We start from the raw sequence: 23,228 nt of genomic DNA, 5'->3' as shown, positions 1-23,228 counted from the left end.
AAACAGGTGAAGATCTATCTGCCCTGAAATTTTCAGATGAATCGGATTACCCGTTGTTGGGTTGCTGCCCCTGAATTAGTAATTTTAAGGAAATTTTGCTGTTTTTGGTTATTATCTTGAATATTATTATAGATAGAGATAAACAGTAAACAGCAATAATGTTCAGCAAAGTAAGATTTACAAATAAGTCAACATGACTGAAATGGTCAGTTGACCCCTTTAGGAGTTATTGCCCTTTATAGTCAATTTTTAACCATTTTTCGTAAATCTTAGTAATATTTTACAAAAATCTTCTCCTCTGAAACTACTTGGCCAAATTAATCCAAACTTGGCCACAATCATCTTTTGGGTTAGTAGTTTGAAAAATGTGTCTGGTGACCCGGCCATCAAACCAAGATGGCCGCCATGGCTAAAAATAGAACATGGGGTAAAATGCAGTTTTTGGCTTATAACTCAAAACCCAAAGCATTTAGAGCAAATCTGACATGGGGGTAAAATTGTTTATCAGTTCAAGATCTATCTGCCCTGAAATTTTCAGATGAATCGGACAACCCGTTGTTGGGTTGCTGGCCCTGAATTAGTAATTTTAAGGAAATTTTGCTGTTTTTGGTTATTATCTTGAATATTATTATAGATAGAGATAAACTATAAACAACAATAATGTTCACCAAAGTAAGATTTACAAATAAGTCAACAGGACTGAAATGGTCAGTTGACCCCTTTAGGAGTTATTGCCCTTTATAGTCAATTTTTAACCATTCTTCGTAAATCTTAGTAATCTTTTACAAAAATCTTCTCCTCTGAAACTACTGGGCTAAATTAAACCAAACTTGGTCACAATCATCTTTGGGGTATCTAGTTTAAAAAATGTGTCTGGTGACCAGGCCAACCATCCAAGATGGCCGCCATGGCTAAAAATAGAACATAGGGGTAAAATGCAGTTTTTGGCTTATAACTCAAAAACCAAAGCATTTAAAGCAAATCTGACAGGAGTAGAATTGTTAAACAGGTGTAGATCTATCTGCCCTGATATTTTCAGATGAATCGGATAACCCGTTGTTGGGTTGCTGCCCCTGAATTAGTAATTTTAAGGAAATTTTGCTGTTTTTGGTTATTATCTTGAATATTATTATAGATAGAGATAAACAGTAAACAGCAATAATGTTCAGCAAAGTAAGATTTACAAATAAGTCAACATGACTGAAATGGTCAGTTGACCCCTTTAGGAGTTATTGCCCTTTATAGTCAATTTTTAACCATTTTTCGTAAATCTTAGTAATCTTTTACAAAAATCTTCTCCTCTGAAACTACTTGGCCAAATTAATCCAAACTTGGCCACAATCATCTTTTGGGTTAGTAGTTTGAAAAATGTGTCCGGTGACCCGGCCATCCAACCAAGATGGCCGCCATGGCTAAAAATAGAACATGGGGTGAAATGCAGTTTTTGGCTTACAACTCAAAACCCAAAGCATTTAGAGCAAATCTGACATGGGGTAAAATTGTTTATCAGGTCAACATTTATCTGCTCTGAAATTTTAAGATGAATCGGACAACCCGTTGTTGGGTTGCTGACCCTGAATTGTTAGTTTTAAGGAAATTTTGCTGTTTTTGGTCATTATCTTGAATATTATTATTGATAGAGATAAACTGTAAACAACAATAATGTTCAGCAAAGTAAGATTTACAAATAAGTCAACATGACCGAAATGGTCAATTGACCCCCTTAGGAGTTATTGTTCTTTATAGTCAATTTTTAACAATTTTCATAAAATTTGTAAATTTTTACTAACATTTTCCACTGAAACTAATGGGCCAAGTTCATTATAGATAGAGATAATTGTAAGCAGCAAGAATGTTCAGTAAAGTAAGATGTACAAACACATCACCATCACCAAAACACAATTTTGTCATGAATCTATCTGCGTCCTTTGTTTAATATTCACATAGACAAAGGTGAGCGACACAGGCTCTTTAGAGCCTCTAGTTCTCAGATACTATAATTAATTGATACTATAAATAATAATTCAAATATATTTTAGGTGAACATGTCTGTCTAATGAGGTACATCTGACCTTGGGCCTTATTTTACTAGTTTTTGGCTGGAATGATAGTCTCAAATCTAGTGTGGGTGAAAAATGCTTTTAAAGTGTTTTAATGCTTTAGGGTTTATCTAAAATTGGCCTTAGTTTCGTGGATCATTGATGATGTTTATTTTCTGTTCTACTTGCATTTAATCCCTTAGTCACAATGACTTTCCACTTAGCATTAGACAGGAAAATTCAGTTTATGCATTCTTTTCCAAATCATATTTGAACATTTTGGGGGTTTTAAATGTAGTTGTTCTTTGAGCACCTTTTCAACATTTGGCAATTGAAAACTTGAATATGATCTACACATGGTTATAACTGCAAAAAATTAACCAGTTAGTCTCTTGCAATGCTGATGATATTTTTTAAAGGATGCTGAGATATTTTTGTTGAGGCTGCATTATTTTGTCATGGAAGCTGTAGCATACTCAACAGTTAGGTTTAGATTAAAGACACCAAATATTTTTCAAACCCCCTCAAATTGTATGAAACTTTGGTCGTTAAGGTCAGAGGCAAATTTAGGGGGTAGCCCAGACCCATCTTTTGTTGAAAAAAATTGGTTCAGTATTTAGGGAATCACTGAAGCATGACTGGAGCAAGTCCCCTCTTATCAAAATTTCTGGATCTGCCACTGACGGTAGATCTGGAGACTTAATTAAAATCAAGACTTTTTGAATGATATGCCAAAATTAAGTTTATATACAATAAAAAGTGTGGATATCAAAGCTTTTGTTTCCAGCTACAGTTAGAGATAATGTTTGAACTTTTCAGTTAACAGTATTTTACTGATAGAAGGTCTAATTATCTTCTGCTTAACACGTTGCTGGGGACATAGAAATACTGAGTGTCTGCTTGTCTGTCCCTTTATCCCTCTGCTGTCGTCCCCTCTAACAGGTACAATTTTTGCCAGATTTTTATAAAACTTATAGGTTTATATTAGCAATATCTCAGACGAGTTTTATCATGGTGGAAGATAGACTTTTCTAAAAGAGTTATGCCCCTTGGAAATAAACGGCCCACAAAACAAAATTTCATGATAGATATATAACAAAGACATTATTACTATGAAGATGTGCTATCCACAGGAAATTGTTATTTAATTTTTGTTCTAGGAGTTGTGCCCATTTGAACTTAGAATTTAAAATTTACTGCTGCAACAGTTTGTCATCGCAACTCCTCAAAAACCACACAATAGAATTTCATGCTACCGAGTAGATAATAAGGATATATTATTATTATGTAGATGTGCATTTCGAACAGGAAATAAAGATTCAACTTTTCTAAGAGACCCTTTGTACTTAGAATTTTAAATATACTGTTGCAACAGTTTGGCATTGCAACTAACTCCTCTGAAACCACACAACAGAATTTAATGAAACTTTGTTTTTAATGAGGACATGATAAGTTCATGTGCATATCCACAAGAAATTTTAATCAGTTGACTATTGTAGGATCTATGGTCAGTTCTGGGTCTTTGAACTTGAAATCTAGTGATATTTGTTTGCCCAGTGAAAATTCAAGGCATGGGGTATGTGAACATGATCACCAACGTTCTTATTAAAGGCCCTGTAAAGGTGTATTTAGAAAAAAATATTTAACAACAAAATTGTACACACTGTTATTAACAATAACTCCATTTACACAGCTAAGTTGACGGTAATACATCACTTTAATATGACACAATTTTGAAATCTTTTTTAACTCAAACAATTGAACATTTCAACATTATATATATATCCATAAAATTTTCACAACATCATTGAAGTAAAAATGTATCAGATCTAAGGGCCAAAATTATAAGTAAATGAACCAACTTCTTTCACAGATTTGGCTATTATAGAAAAATGATTATAACAATAAGAGCTACATGTAAAAATTGCAGAATTTGTAAATTGATGATGCCTTATAGAAGTTATTGCCTTTGAATATCATAATGCAAAAGTTTCAGAAGTTGTCTGTATCCTTTTAACTTTACTTTCTGCTATATTGATGATGTTCTCTCACTAAATAATTCAAAATTTGGTGACTATTGAACACATCTATCCCACCCAACTTGAAATAAAGGATACATCAGATACAGTTAATTATGCCTCATATCTTGACTTACATCTATAAATAGACAATGAGGGTCATGTTGAAAAAGAACGTTGTGACGAAAGAGACGATTTCAGCTTCCAAATTGTAAACTTTCGTTTTCTTTGTAGCAACATACCAGCAACACATTGTATATAGTTAATGCGATATATTCCAGGTCTTGTATTTCCTCACATTATTTCCTTGATAAAGGGCTGCCCAGAGAGAAGCTTTTAACCCACGAGTTCCAGGTAGTGAAGTTGAAATCATCCCTTCATAAATTTTAAGGAACCCTTCAATAGTTGGTTGACCGTTATGGAATATCCATTTCACAGATGATAGCTGATATGTTCCATTTCATAGATATTAGGCGTTATGTTCCTTAACTACAATTCTTCCCTCTCTTTCAAAATGTGACCTACCCAATTAGACCTACTACATAACGAGTGCTACATGTTGAGCAGGATATGCTGATCCTTCCGTAGCACCTGAGATCAACCCATTTTTGGTAAGTTTCGTCTAGCTTAGTCTTTAGTTTTCTATGTTACATTTTGTGTTTATAATAATACTTTATTCCAAAAGCAATACAGCTTATAGGATTCATACTACTGTTAGTTTGTTTGGTCTTTTTCTTTTTTAGTCAGTTTATTTTAGACTCATGATTTTGAATGTTCCTTTGATATCTTTCGTGGCAATACTTGAACACTAATTATACCAAACATTGAAAGTCAATAGATCACGAATGAAGGGCAAGATAAAAATAAATATCCATGGCAATAAGAAAGGCAAATGCTAATGTCAACTGCATACCAAATATCATTGACCTACTACTTATTGTTCAGATTAGTTAATCACAAACTAAAGATTCACTGCTGCCACTGGAACCAGCACACCGAAGTCTCGATTTTTCAACTTCATCAAGGCAGGATACAAATTGACTTGTGGTTAGCCCTTGGGTAAATAACCTTAGCATGGTTGACAGATTTGGATATCCCCCTCCTTAGAGGGCTGTTTTTGTATATTATTGTGCTTCTCGGTATATTTGTTTTTAATGTGTTTTTTTTTTATAGAATAAACCATCTATATATCTAACACAGGTATTTAAAAACAAACAAAACAAGATATTCATAAATAATACTTTATGATTAAATGCTTCTTACACATGGACTACGCTATGGTTACAAATGTACATGATAATAAAACATGTGTAGCAGTGGTGCATACATCTGTCAATGTTAAAAATAGATTTGTAAAAAATAAAAAAATTGTTTAATGTCTGATATTAATCAATAATTTTGTAAACAAATGTCTGGCTGCCAAGTTGAAGAATTATAAATTTTACTCATGCACCATAATCAATAACAACAAAAAGTGAAAAATAAAACAGATATCAATAATATCTTTCCTAACATTGTCTTCAACTTAAATTATTAATTTTTTTATATTTTAAATTAATTTTTTTTTTACTTTTTACATTCGTAAAGGAAATCATATATTCTGAGATATCTATGTAACTGAGGATCATCAATATACGATTAAAATTCCCTGTTTATCTTTCTAAACCCTGTTGTCTAAATGAATTGAATATATTATAACTTTATAACCATTGACATACTATAGTTTTTATTAATAATTTTTGAAAAATTGTTAACCAGAAATCCAAAATTTAACACAATTGTAGAGCACAGAGACACACTAACAACATTCAAATAATTTAAAATATAAATATATAAATTTTGGTACTCTAAAACAATTAAAACAAAAGCTTGTTAAAAGCTAAAACTTAATAAAAATGACATTTATTTCAGAAACCCTACAACTGAAAAATGTTCACCGAGTATCTTGTTAAACATTTTTCAGAACGGAGGTAGTTCAAGCACAAAAGTAACATTGTTTACCATGTAGTTTGTTAGTAATTCTAAGTTTTAAAACTTGCAAAAAGAAAGTAGTTTAAAAATATCATATATATTGAATGTATTCTATATAAGTATTGTTAAAACTCTACAATCATCACTTAAATTCAGATTTTTTTCTCCATAAAAGAATAACATAAATAAGAAATTCTTTAAAAAAATACATATATTTTAATGGTATATAAACAACAGGAACAACTATCACGTCTACACGTATCACAAACTAATTAAAACAGTGAGTAAATGTTGAAATATAACATCAGTTAAATACATGTATAAATAAATTAAAACTAAAAATTTAATTTCATAAATATTTATCACAGTCAGTTTTAGGCAGGATATGTATCTAACAATCTTGTTAACAATCAAATGCTATTTTTAGAACTGATTTTTATTTTTTTATTATGCATTTTCTTATTGAAAAACCTCACTTGTCTTATAAATACTAGAAAATATTCAAATTATATTGAAAAGAAAAAAAAAACCACCCCATCTGCTTTTGGGAATATTTTATCAATTATGCTGAAAATTTCCCCTAACAATCTGAATTCCCCTCCCTCTGCAATTAAAAAAAGAAAAAGGAAAAGAAAAATATTCTAAAAATAGCATAAGAATTTTAATATACCTTAAAAATAGCATTAGAATCTTACAACTTTATACTAGCTCAATAATAAAAACATTTAGACTACAATTTTCTTCTTAGCGTTACTGTACAATTTACTGTAAGACGAGCTCAAAGTGTCATTAAAAACTTGTCTGTGTGACGTTCCTGAATACTGAGCTGACTTCTCTGTCCAATATTTACCATTGTCCAAATGAACTTCTGGTCTGTAAACACAAAATATCAAAATGATTATTTAGAAAAGATCTTTAATTAATATGTCCAATGTATCTTCAACTAATGTTCCCCCTTGCATATGACATTATAAAGGGGCATAACTCAAGAACGGTAAAAGTAACACATCCCAAATTCAAATTTGATCTGTGTTTTGTGGTAATAAGCATTGTAAAAGATTCATAACATTTGGTTGAGGCAAACTAAAGTTAGAGTACTGGACATACAGACAAGGGTAAAACTTAATGTCCCCTTCATTGCAGTTAGGCATAAAAAAAACAAAAATTTGATTACTTTATATATTCACTATTAGTAGGTTTAAAGGTTTTGGAAGTTGATCTAAGAATGGAAACTATTTGAGACAACCATTTGAGTTTCAGGATGACTAAAAGGACAACTGATAAAGAAAATTGGAGCCATACATTTTATAATTTGTTAAGTAATCAATTATACAATGACAAAAAAGTAAGGGAAGAAAAAGGAACAATTCTGTTGTCAATGAGATAGGAACCAAACAAAATGCATGAACACGTACATGAACATATAATATTCATTAATTAAAAGCTTTTGATGGTGAGCAGATCCCCAAACTTGTGTTGTATTTTGATTTCTTTTTATAAATAAGAACATTGTTGGCATGCATTCATTCTTTTATCATTGAAAGCAGTAGATGAATGCAAGTTCATAACAGCTTGATATGCAGCCAATATACAATAAAGCAAAAATATATATACATTCTATAGTAGTCTTATCATGCTTCAGACACATTCATCAGAATTCTATAAAAATAAATGGACATAAATTTACCATATACCAAAATGGTGAGTTATTCTGATATGCCATATTTTTACCTAAATAAAAAAGCATTTAAATGTATTATACTTCTTTTCATGTATCATATTTTTCATAAGACCTTTTTCATTACTTTTGATGTTGTTAGTTAACTATAATGTTATTCTCAGTTTTGTTCATGTTTGATATTGTCAGTTATAAAAAAGCAGAAACAGCAATACTTGTTTGAACTATATACAATTTTAAAGATTGTCTTTAGACTTTTAAAATATTTAGAAATATTGGTGTGGGGGAGTTGCTGCCACCCTAGACTCTCTCCTTTCAATTTATTTTCTATGCCAATACAAGTCACAATAAATACTTTGATGAAAAACATTTTTCTTATGATATTATTAAACTGAGAATAACAAAAAGAACTAAAGTTAGTGATATAGAAGAAAATTGACAAGTACCATGCTAGTCATGCAACGCTAGTAGTAGTAACCATAGTTGTAATACCTCCTTCTTTCGGCTAGGGTTGTATCTAGCGCAAGGTCATCTAGAGAATCTCGAAAGGGAGATACATATCTTGGTCTATAAGTTGGTGTAAGTCTTGAAAGAGACTGAAACAAACAAATACAGTTCTTATAATAATTAAAACTTTATATAACTGCAAAAGCATTCCTTTTACCATTTGAAAAATTCATTATATTTTATGTTTCATATTGCAATAAATATATATATGTATAAACAAATTAGATGTAAGGAATACACCCGCATATATAAAACCAAAACAAACATCCGAATTATAATTGACTTACACAATTTTATAATTCACATTTTGCAAATTTTATCCCTATCAATAAAAGGAGATGTAAAAGACTCACAGTCAATCAGACAGTATCCAATATGCCTATTATTAGGAGATATTTCTCTCAAATTTAGATATTTAGAAACCATTAATGAATAATAACAACATAACAACAACCACATCTTATCCCTTCCTTAGACCTGTTGATGATAATCTTTCTTGCAGGCAACATATATGAAGTATGTTTCAGTGTTACATTTTACATTTTTTAAAGTAATGTAAGTCTTTTGTGAGATGACAGTTACCAAGTGATGTCGATCATGTAAACTAAAAATATCTGTGTCTAATTGTGATCTTTCAATTGCGGTGTTGTATATTAAGGTTGCATTTGTGATTCATATTTGTATCATTTGCCTCCTTTGCTTAACAACCACCATGAACTAATATATCAAACTATCACATGCAAATAATTAAAACATGACAGATTTTTTTAGATAAAATGTTCAGTAAATGTATTTGTAATGTATTTAGATCATCAGGCAATCACCTTTTCGTGACTTCCTGAGTTCTATTATTCATGCATTTTAACTAAATATATTCAGAATTCAAAATATTTCACCTTAATATAAACTTGAATTCATAATTTTAGTCTATACTGCTTTATTATTTAAAGTGATTGAAAACAACTGATTGAGAAAAAAATGGAAAATGCATATATTATTTTTATATTTCCATGCATGTTATATAACAGAAAGGCCTTATCATATCCCAAAAATTAAAATGTTCTTCAAATGCATATATGAAAAGCACAAAAGTACTTTTGGTTAATATTTCTGGTAGGTTCATTATTAAATAACTTATAAAATTATAAAAAAAAAACCAAAAAAACTGTTATCCCCAAAACAGATTAAGGTAGTAAAAAATAGTGTTTTCAAACAGTGAACCCAACCCCAAATGGTGGATGATTAAATAAATGAATTCAGAAGAAAAATCATACCAAATAAGGCCTTCCTGTGAATGTATGTCTTACCCGGTACTTTTTCTTTTTCTTCTACAAAAATCACTCAAATTCTCAAAATACACATCAAGACAATCCATTTCATCTTTAGTATTTGAAATGTTAAATATCTGACTCTGACAGATCTTACTGTGGATTCATTTATTTTCGTGGGTATCAATTTTCATGTATTCATGAAAACTTGCATTTTTGTGGATATTTGATTTTACTGTTTTGCCAATCTCTGCATACAAGACTTATAGAAAATTTGTCATTCATTGAATATTTGAAATTGTGGTTCAACGAAAATTGGTATCCAACGAATAATAATGAATCCACAGTAATACATTTTGTTTAAGATGATGTAAGAAACCAAGAAATGACAAAAATGTACAGTCATAGCCAATAGCATGATAAATTACACTTACAAGTGCTGGTGACAGCATACTCAGTCTTTCTAAAGATCTATTTCTTCTCAATGCACTACGAACTTTCAAGTCCACCCTTTCTGCTGCTGTTAAGGGACTGTAGGTATAACGACTACTAAATGTTGGTTTGTATACAAATGGACTTGGTGACCTTGACCGAGCTCGAATTCTATTCAACGAAGAAGTCAATGCTGCAACTTCCAAATCTTATAAAAAAGAAATAAATGTTTGTTCAATAACATTCTTTCAGTGTTCAGTGGTTGTCGTCTGTTTATGTGGTTCATAAGTGTTTCTCGTTTTTATATAGATAAGACAGTTGGTTTTCCCGTTTGAATGGTTTTACACAAGTAATTTTTGGGGCCCTTTTTAGCTTGCTGGTAGGTGTGAGCCAAGGCTCCTTGTTGAAGGTCATACCTTGACCTATAATGGTTTACTTTTATAAATTGTTACTTGTATGGAGAGTTGTCTCATTGGCACTCATACCACATCTTCCTTAATCTATTTGTATGAATAAAAGTTATGAAGTATAATTCTTTGGTCCAGCTCTCACCAATTCCAAAAATCTAGTCATCTAGTGGTCAACATACTGTTGTAAACGAAATCCAAGGTGTCTTTTTAATTGATGTCAAAACCATTCCCCTTTGAAATATATTTGATCTACTCTTTTTAAATTACTTTTTTATTTATACCACTTAAACAACAAAATATTCAGATGAAAATTAATGGTTATTGGCTATCTTTTTCAAAATGAACAAAAGAAGATATGGGTAAATGTTAAGAATCCATTTTACCCCCCCCCCCCCCCCCCACCCCTTTTTCAACTTAACCAATGAACATTGCATACATACCTTCATCATCACTAACTGCGTAAGATTTGTACAATGGATCATCTCCTGCATCAGGATATTTCTGAAAATAGGATTTAAGCTTTTTTTTAAATTAAGATATTTTAAAACAGTGTTTCGTAAATTTCAATGGTACAGGTAGGTTTCTTTAAAAAAAAAAATTTAGATTAAGTATTGTAACGTTACAATATTGAAATGAGTGTGAAACTTTAATTTGCCCTGTTCTATTATTGATAGATTAGTTAACAAAAGCAGATAAAATATAAAAAAAAAGATATTTGAAGTCTCTGCTCATGCCTACCACAAAAGGTATAAATTCCTGACTTCTCCACCCTACCTCCAAATTTGAGATATGTTGATAATGTGAATAGTAACATGTGTTTATATAATTTATCCTTTTTAATTCTAGTAAGAGGTAAAATCATGCTGTTATAAAGATCAACATACATATACATGTATCTTACATTGGGTCTCTGCCAAGGTTCCAACTTTAAAATACAATAATGTCACTTTCTCTATTAGATAAAAAAGACTATCTAGTGGTTCCAATGTAAGATATACATATTTTACTTTATATAAGAGCATGATCAAAAAGGACATATGAAGAATACTTGTTCAAAGGCTGAAAATTAAGTTAAAATGTTTTACCAAGTTTATAAAAAATTTGGCAAGTTAAAAATAAGCTGTAACAATTTGACAGACATGCACCTTTTTTTTAATTCCTTTGTTTTTAGTAAGCATTTTATAATTCAATGTATTTTTCTTTTTTTTCTTTTCTACAAAACACATTGATTTTAACAAAGCTTAGTATTAGTATTACCTTATAGCTGGCGGTAGATGATAGTGGATATCGGCTATAGTCACTATAATACCCTACAAACGATAAAAACATGCACAAACTAAAATCATGCTTAAATAGTTCCTTTAATTATTTTCATTCATTTTATCAGTTTTGTAAGTTACACAGTCTAGGTAATACAATTAAATGGATGACTTAATACTCCACGCTGGAAAACAAAATAAGTTGTGTGTTTTCTTTTTAAAATATGTTTCAAAATATATGGGTTCAAGTTCACTCAAATGTCACACACACACCCCAAATTTTGCTTGTGAGCAGTGATGCCAACAAGAGTTCTGGCTGTAAAATTATGCAAGATTATGGTTTAAATTTAGATTTTTTTTTCAATCTTTTTCTAAAAACTAAATACCAGGAACCTAAATAATTCAAGCATAAGAAAACAGAGTAAATTATTACAAAACTGATATAATGATAAAATGAACTTTTACAAAATAAGTTTGAATAAAAAACAGAAACATGCATTCTGTACATTGATTATATTTATAACCATTTGACAGTATTTTTCTTTCTGAAATCATGCAAATAGTTGTTTTACTCTGTGCATTACACACCTTTTTCTAACATATTGAAATGTGTAAAAAGCTTGTGACAATTGTACTTTATAGAGACCATGCATGTATTCAATTAACAAAAAGCATGTAACTATTTTTGCAATATTTCATAAACATCATGCCCAACACGACATACCTTTTTCATTACCATGCCTGTGGGATGGTAAGTTGGGGAATGTCCCCAGTACCGTTTTCCCATATGTCTGCGATAAGCTTTACACACCGAACACTTATCTTCAGACATAACATAGCAAGCCTTTGGGGAAGAAGACCTTATTCCAAGAGCTGTCATAACAGAAATATTACTAGTATTACTAACTATCTATCTGATAACTATATGTTTACAAATTATGGAAAGGATCATCATTATCCTAATTTTAATGATATGGAACTGCTTCATTTGTAACTTTCAAAAGATCAATTCTTTCCAACAGTGCTATACTCTCATGCATAGTCAAGGTTGTAAAACACTTCCATAGTAGAATATAAATTTTCTCTTAAACTTTTTAATTAATAAGAGAAAGAAGAATGACCTTGTGAAGTGTTTTAGTGACATACATAGTCCTTAATTCTGTCTGCCATTTTGATCAGATTTTGTTTTATGTCTTACCTGTATCAGACATAGCACTTGTTGGTCTGCTCAGTCTCTTTCCCTTCTTCTTTCCTTTCTTAAGAACTGAGCTTCCTAAACCAGCTGGTAATCTTCCAATTAAACTTTTATCCAACTGTTTTAAAAAAAAAAGTTTTTGATTTTTGAGTAAATGTAGAGGTGTATTCTATATATGTGACAAAAATAATTGCCTCAATCAAAAGTGAAACAGAATTAATAGTTTTTTCCATCCCCATGTATTACCCCTAAAATTACATAGTATAAAAATCAATTCAATTACTAATTGTGAACTAAATGGCTTTATAATTTGTTATTGGAGGTTGTTAATTACATGTACTTACTATACTGTATGTGTTTTGCTCAGACAGTGTTCGGAAGGTGATTACATTCTTATTTTTTGGTCTTTGATGGACAAGTGTTTCATTAGCAATAATACCACATCTCCTTATTTTCATACAGTCTTCTATCAATTTGACTCAAATTAACCCAAAATCAATTTACTTTACTGTGGATTCATTTATTTTCATGGATTAAGGAAAACTTGCATATTTGTGGATATCTAATTTCATGGTTTTGCCAAATTCTGCCTACATTCCTTTAGGACCTGGACCCACAAATTCCACAAAAATTAGTATCCAACGAATATTAATGAATCCACAGTATTAGTGTTTTTCCCTTTTTTAATTAAATAACTTACATGTCTGACAACAAATGGTGGTCTTCCATTGTCTGTTATTGGACCTGGTGACTTGCTCCTGAGGTAAGGGGATGGGGACCTAGAATGACAAACAGAGGAGACCGTTGGCCGGTGGTAGCTTTTCGAGTCCTCCTCTGGTTCAACATGCACAAAGGTCCTACGGGGAAAGAAAGATCGTGAATATGATTTTTCCTTTAAGCGTTTTTACCCACCACCATAAAAATTCTTTCCAATTCTTAAATCTAATCACATTTAAAAGCTTCAGGATTTTAGCACAAAATTAAATGAAAAAGTTAAAGAGTGTCAAAATATATCTTCTCCTAAAACAAAAAATTAAAATATTGACACTCAAGTTAAAGGTAAAATATTGACCATCACTAAGTTATTTTCCATTAACAAAGTAAAACAAGTTAGCTGACTAGTTAGGATTAGATACATTTGTACATCTGTGATTTATATATTCTTGTGCATATAAAATTGAAGAAAAAAAATGGGATTCCTTTGTGTGTATTGTAACTATCTATTCCTTCAGTGCATGATAATATACACCTTTGTGCAAGTTATGAACCAGAGGTTGGAAAATACAACACAATTTATACAAACAATGATATATGCAAAATCAAAAAGACTCTGTATTGAAACTGACTGAAACTTTTAAAATCACATGTAATGAATATTCAATTTTCAGCTTTACATTTTGGTTTATTCGATCCTTTTTTCAAATCTTGGCTGCATTTACTGCAATTCAATATAATATGTGAATAGAGGGATTTTAAAATTTAAAATTCAAATTCAAATTTTTGAATCACAGATGCTCATTTCTAGCTCACACACAGCAAATTAACACTACATATAAGCAAGGACACATGGTAATGAGTCTACTAATGACTACAAACTGTATTAAATATGAATATGTTCTTCTGTGAACTGTTCTCGTCTTTTCAATTTCAAACTTAAAACTTGTTTTTAATCAAATTTAATTTTCAATTTATTTCTTGAATAGAAGTTTTAATTTATTAATAAAAATATATCATGTATATAGAAATGAATAATTAATTTCTTTCCTGTTAATATGAATAAATTATTAGAAAGAAACTAAATGAATTAACATGATCAATTTTAAACAAAACAATAAAGTCTGGGATCAAATGTGCTAAAGTGAATGAAAACAACATGTCATTGCACAAACAAACAGCCATTTCACCAGAACACAAACAGTCATCTGTTACAAACCTCATGGATGCTCTGGATGATGGCCTACTTCTTGACCTTGATCGTGACCTCCTTCTTGATTTCTGTGATAAAGAGAGGGAAAAAAACAATAATAATTTGTAACATTAAAAGTACCTCCACATAATTTTATCAAGTGTCTGAAGTGAAGGACTTTTTTTCAATTCAATTCCTAATTTATTGATTTTTTTATTCATTTAATCTGTCAATCTTTTTTTATCAATGAACAAGGTAATGGTTTATAAAATGTATACTTTATCCTAGTATTTGAGCTTTTCTATTAAATATGTATCAATATATGCATGAATGTTGAACATTCTGCTGTTGTCATAGAAACTGTATAAAATTTGTAAGGGGAGATAATTGTTTAAATTGAAACATCAATAAATCTTTAAGCCAAATAAATAATTGTAATCAACCAATAGAGTAATCGATTCATTCAGCACATAAGACATTACATGTATGTCTATTTTTAAAGACTGCATAATTATTTAACTCTTAATACCAATTGGGTATTTTGTGTGCTGAGTTCAGGTCTTATTGAAGTTGACCACACAATTCATTTTTTCACATGTAAATTAAACAGAATTTCATCTTTAATATTTTGAGTTATACCCTTGCATCCTGCAAAGCCTCATCTAATGCATCCAACTCAGGTGACACTGATTCTTTGATGTTTGTCACAGTTATAAACTCCAGCTTTGGTGAAATTCCCTGAAAATAAGAGTCAATTATAAATAATGGTTAGTCAAATAATGTCGCTTCTTCATGTGTTGAAAAATGCATTTGGACTTCAATAATATGACTATTAGTACTAATACACTTTCTTTTACTACTGGCATCGCAATGTATTTGATAATTCTCAGTGCTTCTGTATGTTTGGTAAGTTATCCACTCTGCATCCCAAGTAAGCTTATTGATTTTACTAATAGTAAAACCTATATGATATCATGTAAAATGATTAAGAAATAATTGATGCAAGCTATACTTTATTGTAGTTTTAATATAGGTAGGCATTATAGTTGTGATTATTTTACCCCAAGCGATGACGAGGGCTAAAATACTATTGGGCATGGGTTTGTTTACAAAGCGAAAAAAACACATTATATTAGCAACACGAATCAGATCATTTGGTGAATATTTTGTGAAAAGAAGTTTGTATCTTTCAACATCTTTAGTATATGATATAGTATATGTATAATAGTTGATCGTGCAAATGCAGATCTTAGTTACTTGTTTCTACTTACAGGGAAGTCAATTGTTCTGTTAAGCAATATTTCTTTAGCAGTGGAAGCATAACATGGAGCTAAAGATGGGTATGGGAAGAGAAAGTCTTTAGCATTACATGAGTAGGATGCCAGTCGAACAGCACCTTCACAGTACTCTGACATTTGTAGAAGTTCAAATATTACTAATTCATCTGAAAATACAAAACAGAATTCATTTGATAGAAAGTTTGTAGGTCAAAAACTTCCAAAATTGTGTTTATATATATTTAATTATTAGACATTTAAAATGTAAATTACCTGTCAATTTTGATATCCACTATGACACAATAGAACTTGTTCAAACAAAAACATAAATTAAGGTGGTACCAAACACCTTGACTAAAATTAATTTAGCTAATTTAATTTTCATGAAATTTGACAAAATATTTACTTTGACCCTTTGACAAAAATATAAAAATTTCAAAAAACTTGAACCACACACTTTCTCAGAAAAATTTCATTGGATATATAGCAGTATGACCAACGCTGATTTTGATCATTGAGAAGATTAATATTTCCCCAACAAAACAATGTGCCTATAACGTTTAGCTGATTATATATAGATTCTACCACTGTCTCGAGTGTGATACAATATTTATCCACTCGAGACAGTTAAATTTTCAAATTTATAATTTGAGTCTCTCCAAGCGTTTTAAATATTTAAAATTTAACTGTCGAGAGTGGATAAATATCGTATTAAACGAGATTTGGTGGTGGAATCTGTTTCTCTAATGATTTTCAAACAATACCCAGGCAAACTTATTCCTTCTTTTCGACTGATCTGCTTAAATGTACATATATGCAATGTAATGTAAACTAATGTGTTTTTCTGTATACCTTTGTCCAACTTAGGTGATACAAGAATAAAATGATATATATAAAAGATGTGTTCTTTCTATGTGACATCATCAGACATGGTCGCCTATTTTCAAGCTGTCACAATAGGAAATTCAGAGGAAAACAAGAATATTAACCTTCATAATCGGATTTTAACCAATGAAGAACTGAGATCAAACGTACCACATGTGGATTAAATTTGTTTATACAATGGGTGCAGAAATGGATAAATTGATGAAGAATTGGAGAAACAGAGTTATCTCCACCTTTATTTGAATATAAATGAGCAGACATTTACCAATAGATTGTTAGAACAGTTTCATTCATTTCCAAATGTAAAGAGGAGTTATTGTACAATTATTTAATAGGATTGCATTCTTCTTCATATGAAATGATTATATTCTACATATTTAATATTGCCTTGTCAAGATAAAGTCTTTTGATTTTGTTAATCTCTGATTTAATATCTAATTGTTACAAGTAAAGACAACAACAAAAATAGACACTGTTTGTATATTGCTGTAAATACTGTGGATTCATTATTATTCGTTGGATACCAATTTTCGTTGTTTTTGTGGGTACAGGTAAACCATGAATACAAATGTTCAACAAATAACACATTTGCTATATATGCTTTGTATGAAGCGATTGGCAAAACCATGAAATTAAATACCCATGAAAATGCTGGTTTTCCTAGCGCTAAATTCACAAAAATTGATTCCCACAAAAATAAATAAATTCACAGTATGTTCTTTTTTAAAAACTTACCTTCTAAATAGTCTGATATATCTGATGGGTCTAAGGCTGTGTAGTATGTCTACAAAAGTAATCACAATGTACATTAATTGTTAAATAAAATGTTTGGTATTGAATCAAGTACAGTTGAATTGAATGAATGAATGAATACTTTATTTGCAAGAAGCATATACATGTATGGCAAACAAAAATATATACAATATATGACAAACAAAAGACAGCAGAGTAGTTACAGAGTATACAATAATATTATGACAATATGTGATATAATTTTCCAAGCTGCATTTTAAATAGTTGCATAGTTTTACTGTCAGAGAGATTTAGAATGAGCTTGTAATAAATTATCTAACTTCTGCTGATTTGGCCAAGAACATTAGTCTAAGAATAAAGGTAAAAATTCTAGACGCCCAGATCTACATGTATACGCTGGACATGATAAAACAAAATGACATTTGTCCTCTAAAACATTCATATTGCAACATATACAAATTCTGTTTTCTCTTTGAGTATTTAGATAACGATCAACTTCAACATTTAATCTAAGTGTGTCGCATCACAGTTTTGTTAATATAGATACATTACAATGAAATTCATTAAATTATCAAATTGTCTAAATCAATTTTTGATGAACTTAAGCTGATTTGATTACATTACACATTACACATGTCATAATTGTCATCTTTTCTTTATTGGAACTAATATACTGATCCAATTACTCTTTATTGTCTGAAATATCTTAATTAAGGGGATCCTAATTAAAGGTATAATTTTACTTTTGATGTAATTAATGAAATTAAGACAGTGTTTGCATACAATGTATCTCTGTTTTGAAAACATCTTTGTATCAAGGTGCTAAAACTCACTGACAAGAACGCCAGTGGCGGATCCAGGGGGGGGGGGTTCCGGGGGTGCGCACCCCCCCTTTATTTTTGCCGATCAATGCATTTGTATCGAGATATATGTTTTGCACCCCCCCCCCCCCCTTTTGCCCTGGGTGCCCTGGGTTTACACCCCCCCTTTCGAAAATTCCTGCATCCGCCCCTGAACGCTTACTTGAGTTGTTAGGGTGCTGTCCCCTTGACAATTTTTTTGTACAAAATATATAGTACACCCTTTAATTCATATGATGGGGAAGATTAAGAACAGAAATTGAAGTTCAATTCTTTCAATTTAAAAAGATAATTGTAAACAGATTAACATAAAATGAATGACATTGTTAGCAATTGCTCTGATGAACCTAAAAAAAATAAAAAAGCAATCATAAAAACATATTTTTCATCTAATATAATTTTATTAATCATCATAAAACGTGTACATACTTGAAATTATCTACCATCATTCACTTACCTTTTCAAAAACAAAATCTTCTTTAAACAGTAGAGGGAATATAGATGGTACTAAATTAGTATTTCTGTATTGTCCAAATAGACTTATACTAAGGTAAACATCTTCTCTACTACTTAACCATACACCTGGTGCTGATACCTGAAATAACACAAAAATATTGTACACATCTGGATTTCATATTTTAGGCCCATGTGTCCTGTTATACTTACAATATACTCAATCCATTTACATTTTTAAGGGCGGTGCATGACGAAAAGAAAATTCAACTATCATAAAAAAACAATTCAATAAGAGCACTTACATTGTACACTACTGGTACTTTAAAAAGATTTTAAAAGAACGCAAGATCTCCAAAAGCTTCTAGTTTGGGTTCATGTTGTTCGATCATAAATTTTAGTAGTTCAAAATCAACAGTTATTTTTTCTGCATTATAATCTGTAAAGGAGTGAAATTTTACCATCGTACATTCTATCAATACAAAAGAAACTGAATAATTAAAGTGTACATGTGTCCATAAAAGCATTGTCACAACTCAAGTTTAGAAACATAATCAGTTGGCTTGCTATTTTATATCCAAATTCTTGGGCCAGTATCTGTTCAGATACAATCTATACAAAAGAAAGCATAAGTATTCTAAAAAGGACCCCCCCCCCCCCCCCCCACCCATAAAAAATAAAAAAAATAAATAATCAAGTCAAAAATTATATAGTTAATTTTTAAAATTGATTGTTACCAATGAAATTGTTCAGATCGAACATATAAATGAAGGTACATGTATATGTACATTTGTTTAATGTACTTCTCCTCATTTCCTTATAATTTATGCAGGTCTACTGCATGGTCACCATGTAACTGTTTAAAAATATTGTAATATTAATAGTGCTTTAATAATCATGTCAATGTTGTAAATTGTAAACTGAGTCTTCGGAATTTTGAGGTGTGCATCTTATTTAATTACAAATACACGAAATATTTGGAAGGAAAGTTAACTGGCTGTGTTTAACACATAATGTATTGTCCTTGACAATAAAGACTCAGATAAAATATTTGTACAAATAAAACATGTCTCTATGTGGAAAGAATTTATCAATGAATTCTTTGTTAGTTACATACAGCAAGTGGCCATTTAAAAAGTTAAATCGTGTTTACCTTTTAATTAAACATCAATAGAAGAATTGTAACAGTATTTAGGGGGGTCTATAATTAAATGTATAGGAGTTTTGCAATTAAGTTTCAAATTCTTACGGTTAACACGAAAAATTATTAAATAGTAGCAAAAATATTGAAGAATAAAGCAAAATCATTTCTTTCTGATATTTAGCTCTGAAATATAAATGGGGATTTGAAATAAATTTTCTATATTTTTTATTTTCATTGAAATAACTGGAAGAGTTTGTGAAAAGTGTCAGTCCTCAGGATTTCACAACCAAAATTTTGTATAGGACTGACACAATTTTAGTATTTGTCAATAGATTAATAGTGAGGACCAGCAGATTTTCTTCAAGGACCACCATAGGCGCAGATCCAGAGGGGGGTTCCGGGGGTTGGAACCCCCCTTTTTTTTGGAGGATCAATGCATTTGAATGGGGACATGTAATTGGAACCCCCCCTTTGTCCTGGGTTAGGAAGCCCCCTTTTTAAAATGGCTGGATCCGCCCATGCACCAGGGGAAAAAAGATTTCGCAAACTTTGAACTGGTGCATCAGATGCATTCATTTCATCAGTCAAATCAAATAATAATTTAAAACTTAGAATTGGTAACTAAGGTGAAAAGCTTTTGTTAAATAGTCATGTAAATTAATGTATACAGTTCCCTTAAATGTAAATGGCACTACGATTATATTAAAGTAAATGGTTTTCAATTTCACTGTCAAATTGATTCAATTTATTTTATTCATCAAATATTTTATTATATATAACATCAATTGAATATCCGAAATTAAAATGTTTTCTACTTCATTGACCTTTAATAAATCGTTCTATTTAACAAAATACACCAGCGGGTTAAATTCAGAACATGACCAAACACGCAATATCAACAAGCAGCTCATAATGCATTGTGACAAATGCTTAAATATAATCTTACCGCTCGTATTTTGAGGTCAACAACACATCTCAATGCTCTCCTCGGCATTTTCACTCTTAATCAATGTGTTATCCTTCTAAAACTTAACAAAACTGTGACAACCACTACAAGTCTCTCCGGTGTCAGGGACGCCTAACGTTCTTAACGATAAAGGGAGATAACCGAATCGACTTCCGGAGTCCTGGTCAATTTCCGGGCACCTGTGTTGACATTTTCAGTTGTTTTGTTATCGGCTGAAATGTCCGAATATGAGAACGTTGGAAGAGGTTCATTGAAACTAAAAGGTGTCTCAGATCATTCTATTAAAAAGTAAGTGAAGTACCCAGTAGCATTTTAAATGTATAAAAGAACTGCAACTCATGATATCTAAGATTTGAAGACATTCCGGCCCAAAGTCGAATCGTCCCTAGGTCGTTTCGTTCCCAATCGATCTGTCCCAATATTAAGTTTTATAAGAATTTATATTAACGCCACTGTCATATGATCCTAAGAGGATTTGGTCACATGTATGAGTTTTTACATGAACACCTAGTCCAAATGGTATACACAAACTGAAACTCCTGCAAAAAATAAATCAAAATAATTTAAAGCAGCTGGACCAGATAATATAAAACCTAAACTACTCAACGAACTGGCCACAAAAATAGCCCCAATCCTTACAATCATTTTCAAAACATCAATAGAAACTGGGGATGTACCAAATGACTGGAGAAATGCGAACGTAACACCAGTATTCAAGAAAGGAGAAATATATAAAGCAGAAAATTATAGACCAATCTCTCTAACTTGTATCTGCTGCAAACTAATAGAGCATATAGTTACAAGCCACATCATGAAACATGCTGATCAACATCAAATCCTCTATTCTTTACAACATCGTTTCAATACTAAACGCTCGTGTGAAACCCAACTAATCGAATTCATGGATGACATCACTAAAAATATGAGTGCAGGTAAACACTAAAACAGACAGATGTTTTTATACATTTGTAATGGATTTCTCAAAGGCATTTGACAAAGTCGGTCCCAGTCTCCTGGTACACAAACTAGAACATTATGGTATCATTGGTAAAACCAATAGATGGATTGCCAGCTTCCCATCGAACGCAAGCAGTACTAGTAGTGGATGGAGAGTGCTCATCACATATTGATGTAGAATCTGGAGTTCCCCAAGGCTCTGTACTTTGTCCTGCATTATTCCTATTTTACATCAACGACATGCCAGATGGGATCACATCCACTGTCTGCCTATTTGCTGATGATACAATAGCATATCTTACCATCTCATCTGACTAAGATTCAAATGACCTTGACAAACTGGGAACATGGGAAGTCAAATGGAAAATGTCCTTCCATCCGGAAAAATGCAACGTTCTTACCATCAGCCGCAAAAACAACACCATCCCAACATCGTACACATTGCATGGCCACAAACTTGAACCTGTCAAAAGTGCTAAATACTTTGGTTGCACCTTCACATCCGAACTGATATGGACAACTTCAGTCAAAGCCTTGCAAAACCAATAATAGAGTATGCAAGTCCAGTATATGGGACCCATACTTTAAAACCGAAATAGATCGTCTAGAAATGGTCCAGAGAAGAGCAGCAAGATATGTTTCCAACAAACACCATAATCACTCAAGTGTAAGCAAAATGATTGAGCACCTGGAATGGCCATCTCTGGAAAAAAGGTGAAAAGACACTAGGCTAACTATGCTCTATAAAATAGAACACGACAAAGTGGCTGTAACTAAGGAATGTCATCTTATGCAACCAACACGACTGTCGAGGAACATGCACGACAAAAGTTTCCCAATTCCAGCAACCAGAAGTGATTACAGGAAATACTCATTTTTCCTGAGAACAATTAGGGATTGGAACGCTCTCCCTCCTGGGGTAGCATCAGCACCGTCAGTCAAGGCCTTTAAAGCCTCACTGACAAAGCTGAACTAAATCATCAAACTGGGGGGGGGGGGGGAGGGGGTCTGTATGCGCACTTAAGTCATTACATAATAATCAGTCTGTATGCGCACTTAAGTCATGGCATAATAATCAGCTTGCTGACTAAGATTCAAATGACCTTGACAAACTGGGAACATGGGAAGTCAAATGGAAAATGTCCTTCCATCCGGAAAAATGCAACGTTCTAATACCATCAGCCGCAAAAACAACACCATCCCAACATCGTACACATTGCATGGCCACAAACTTGAACCTGTCAAAAGT

General features: G+C 31.4%; 2 protein-coding genes across 10 annotated transcripts in view; one reads left to right on the top strand and one right to left on the bottom strand.

Moving 5' to 3' along the window:
- Positions 1-23,228, top strand: part of LOC139530003 (protein FAM32A-like) — a 56,247-nt gene that overhangs the window by 27,982 nt on the left and 5,037 nt on the right. Inside the window, exon 1 of one of the 2 annotated variants that reach the window (XM_071326022.1) lies at positions 21,155-21,310. The exons of the other annotated variant lie outside the window; for it this stretch is intronic. Within the exon in view, the coding sequence (XP_071182123.1) occupies positions 21,240-21,310 (71 nt within the window). The 5' untranslated portion in view covers positions 21,155-21,239. Of the gene's footprint in view, positions 1-21,154; positions 21,311-23,228 lie in introns of those variants that run through there. 2 annotated transcript variants of the gene reach the window in all.
- On the bottom strand, positions 5,285-21,171 carry LOC139529954 (spermatogenesis-associated protein 6-like). 8 transcript variants are annotated; one of them, XM_071326008.1, is made up of 13 exons: positions 21,002-21,171; positions 18,916-19,053; positions 17,581-17,629; positions 15,955-16,127; positions 15,323-15,421; positions 14,711-14,772; positions 13,478-13,556; positions 12,781-12,895; positions 11,581-11,633; positions 10,764-10,824; positions 9,916-10,121; positions 8,153-8,302; positions 5,285-6,901 (listed from the first exon to the last, which is right to left on the bottom strand). In XM_071326008.1, the coding sequence occupies exons 1-12, from the start codon at positions 21,047-21,049 to the stop codon at positions 8,171-8,173; spliced, it is 1,215 nt and encodes a 404-aa protein (XP_071182109.1). In that variant the 5' UTR covers positions 21,050-21,171; the 3' UTR covers positions 5,285-6,901; positions 8,153-8,170. The 8 variants fall into 8 exon arrangements, with proteins under 8 accessions (XP_071182109.1, XP_071182086.1, XP_071182057.1 ...); XM_071325985.1 differs by having other exon boundaries at positions 8,199-8,302; XM_071325956.1 differs by lacking the exon at positions 11,581-11,633 and adding an exon at positions 12,307-12,455 and having other exon boundaries at positions 8,199-8,302; positions 13,478-13,634; positions 21,002-21,167.

The sequence above is a fragment of the Mytilus edulis genome, chromosome 1 (genome assembly GCF_963676685.1).
Source record: "Mytilus edulis chromosome 1, xbMytEdul2.2, whole genome shotgun sequence".
Classification (NCBI taxonomy): Eukaryota; Metazoa; Mollusca; class Bivalvia; order Mytilida; family Mytilidae; genus Mytilus; species Mytilus edulis.
The sequence above is the reverse complement of the archived record's forward strand: the minus strand, read 5'-3'. Positions and strand labels throughout refer to the sequence as shown.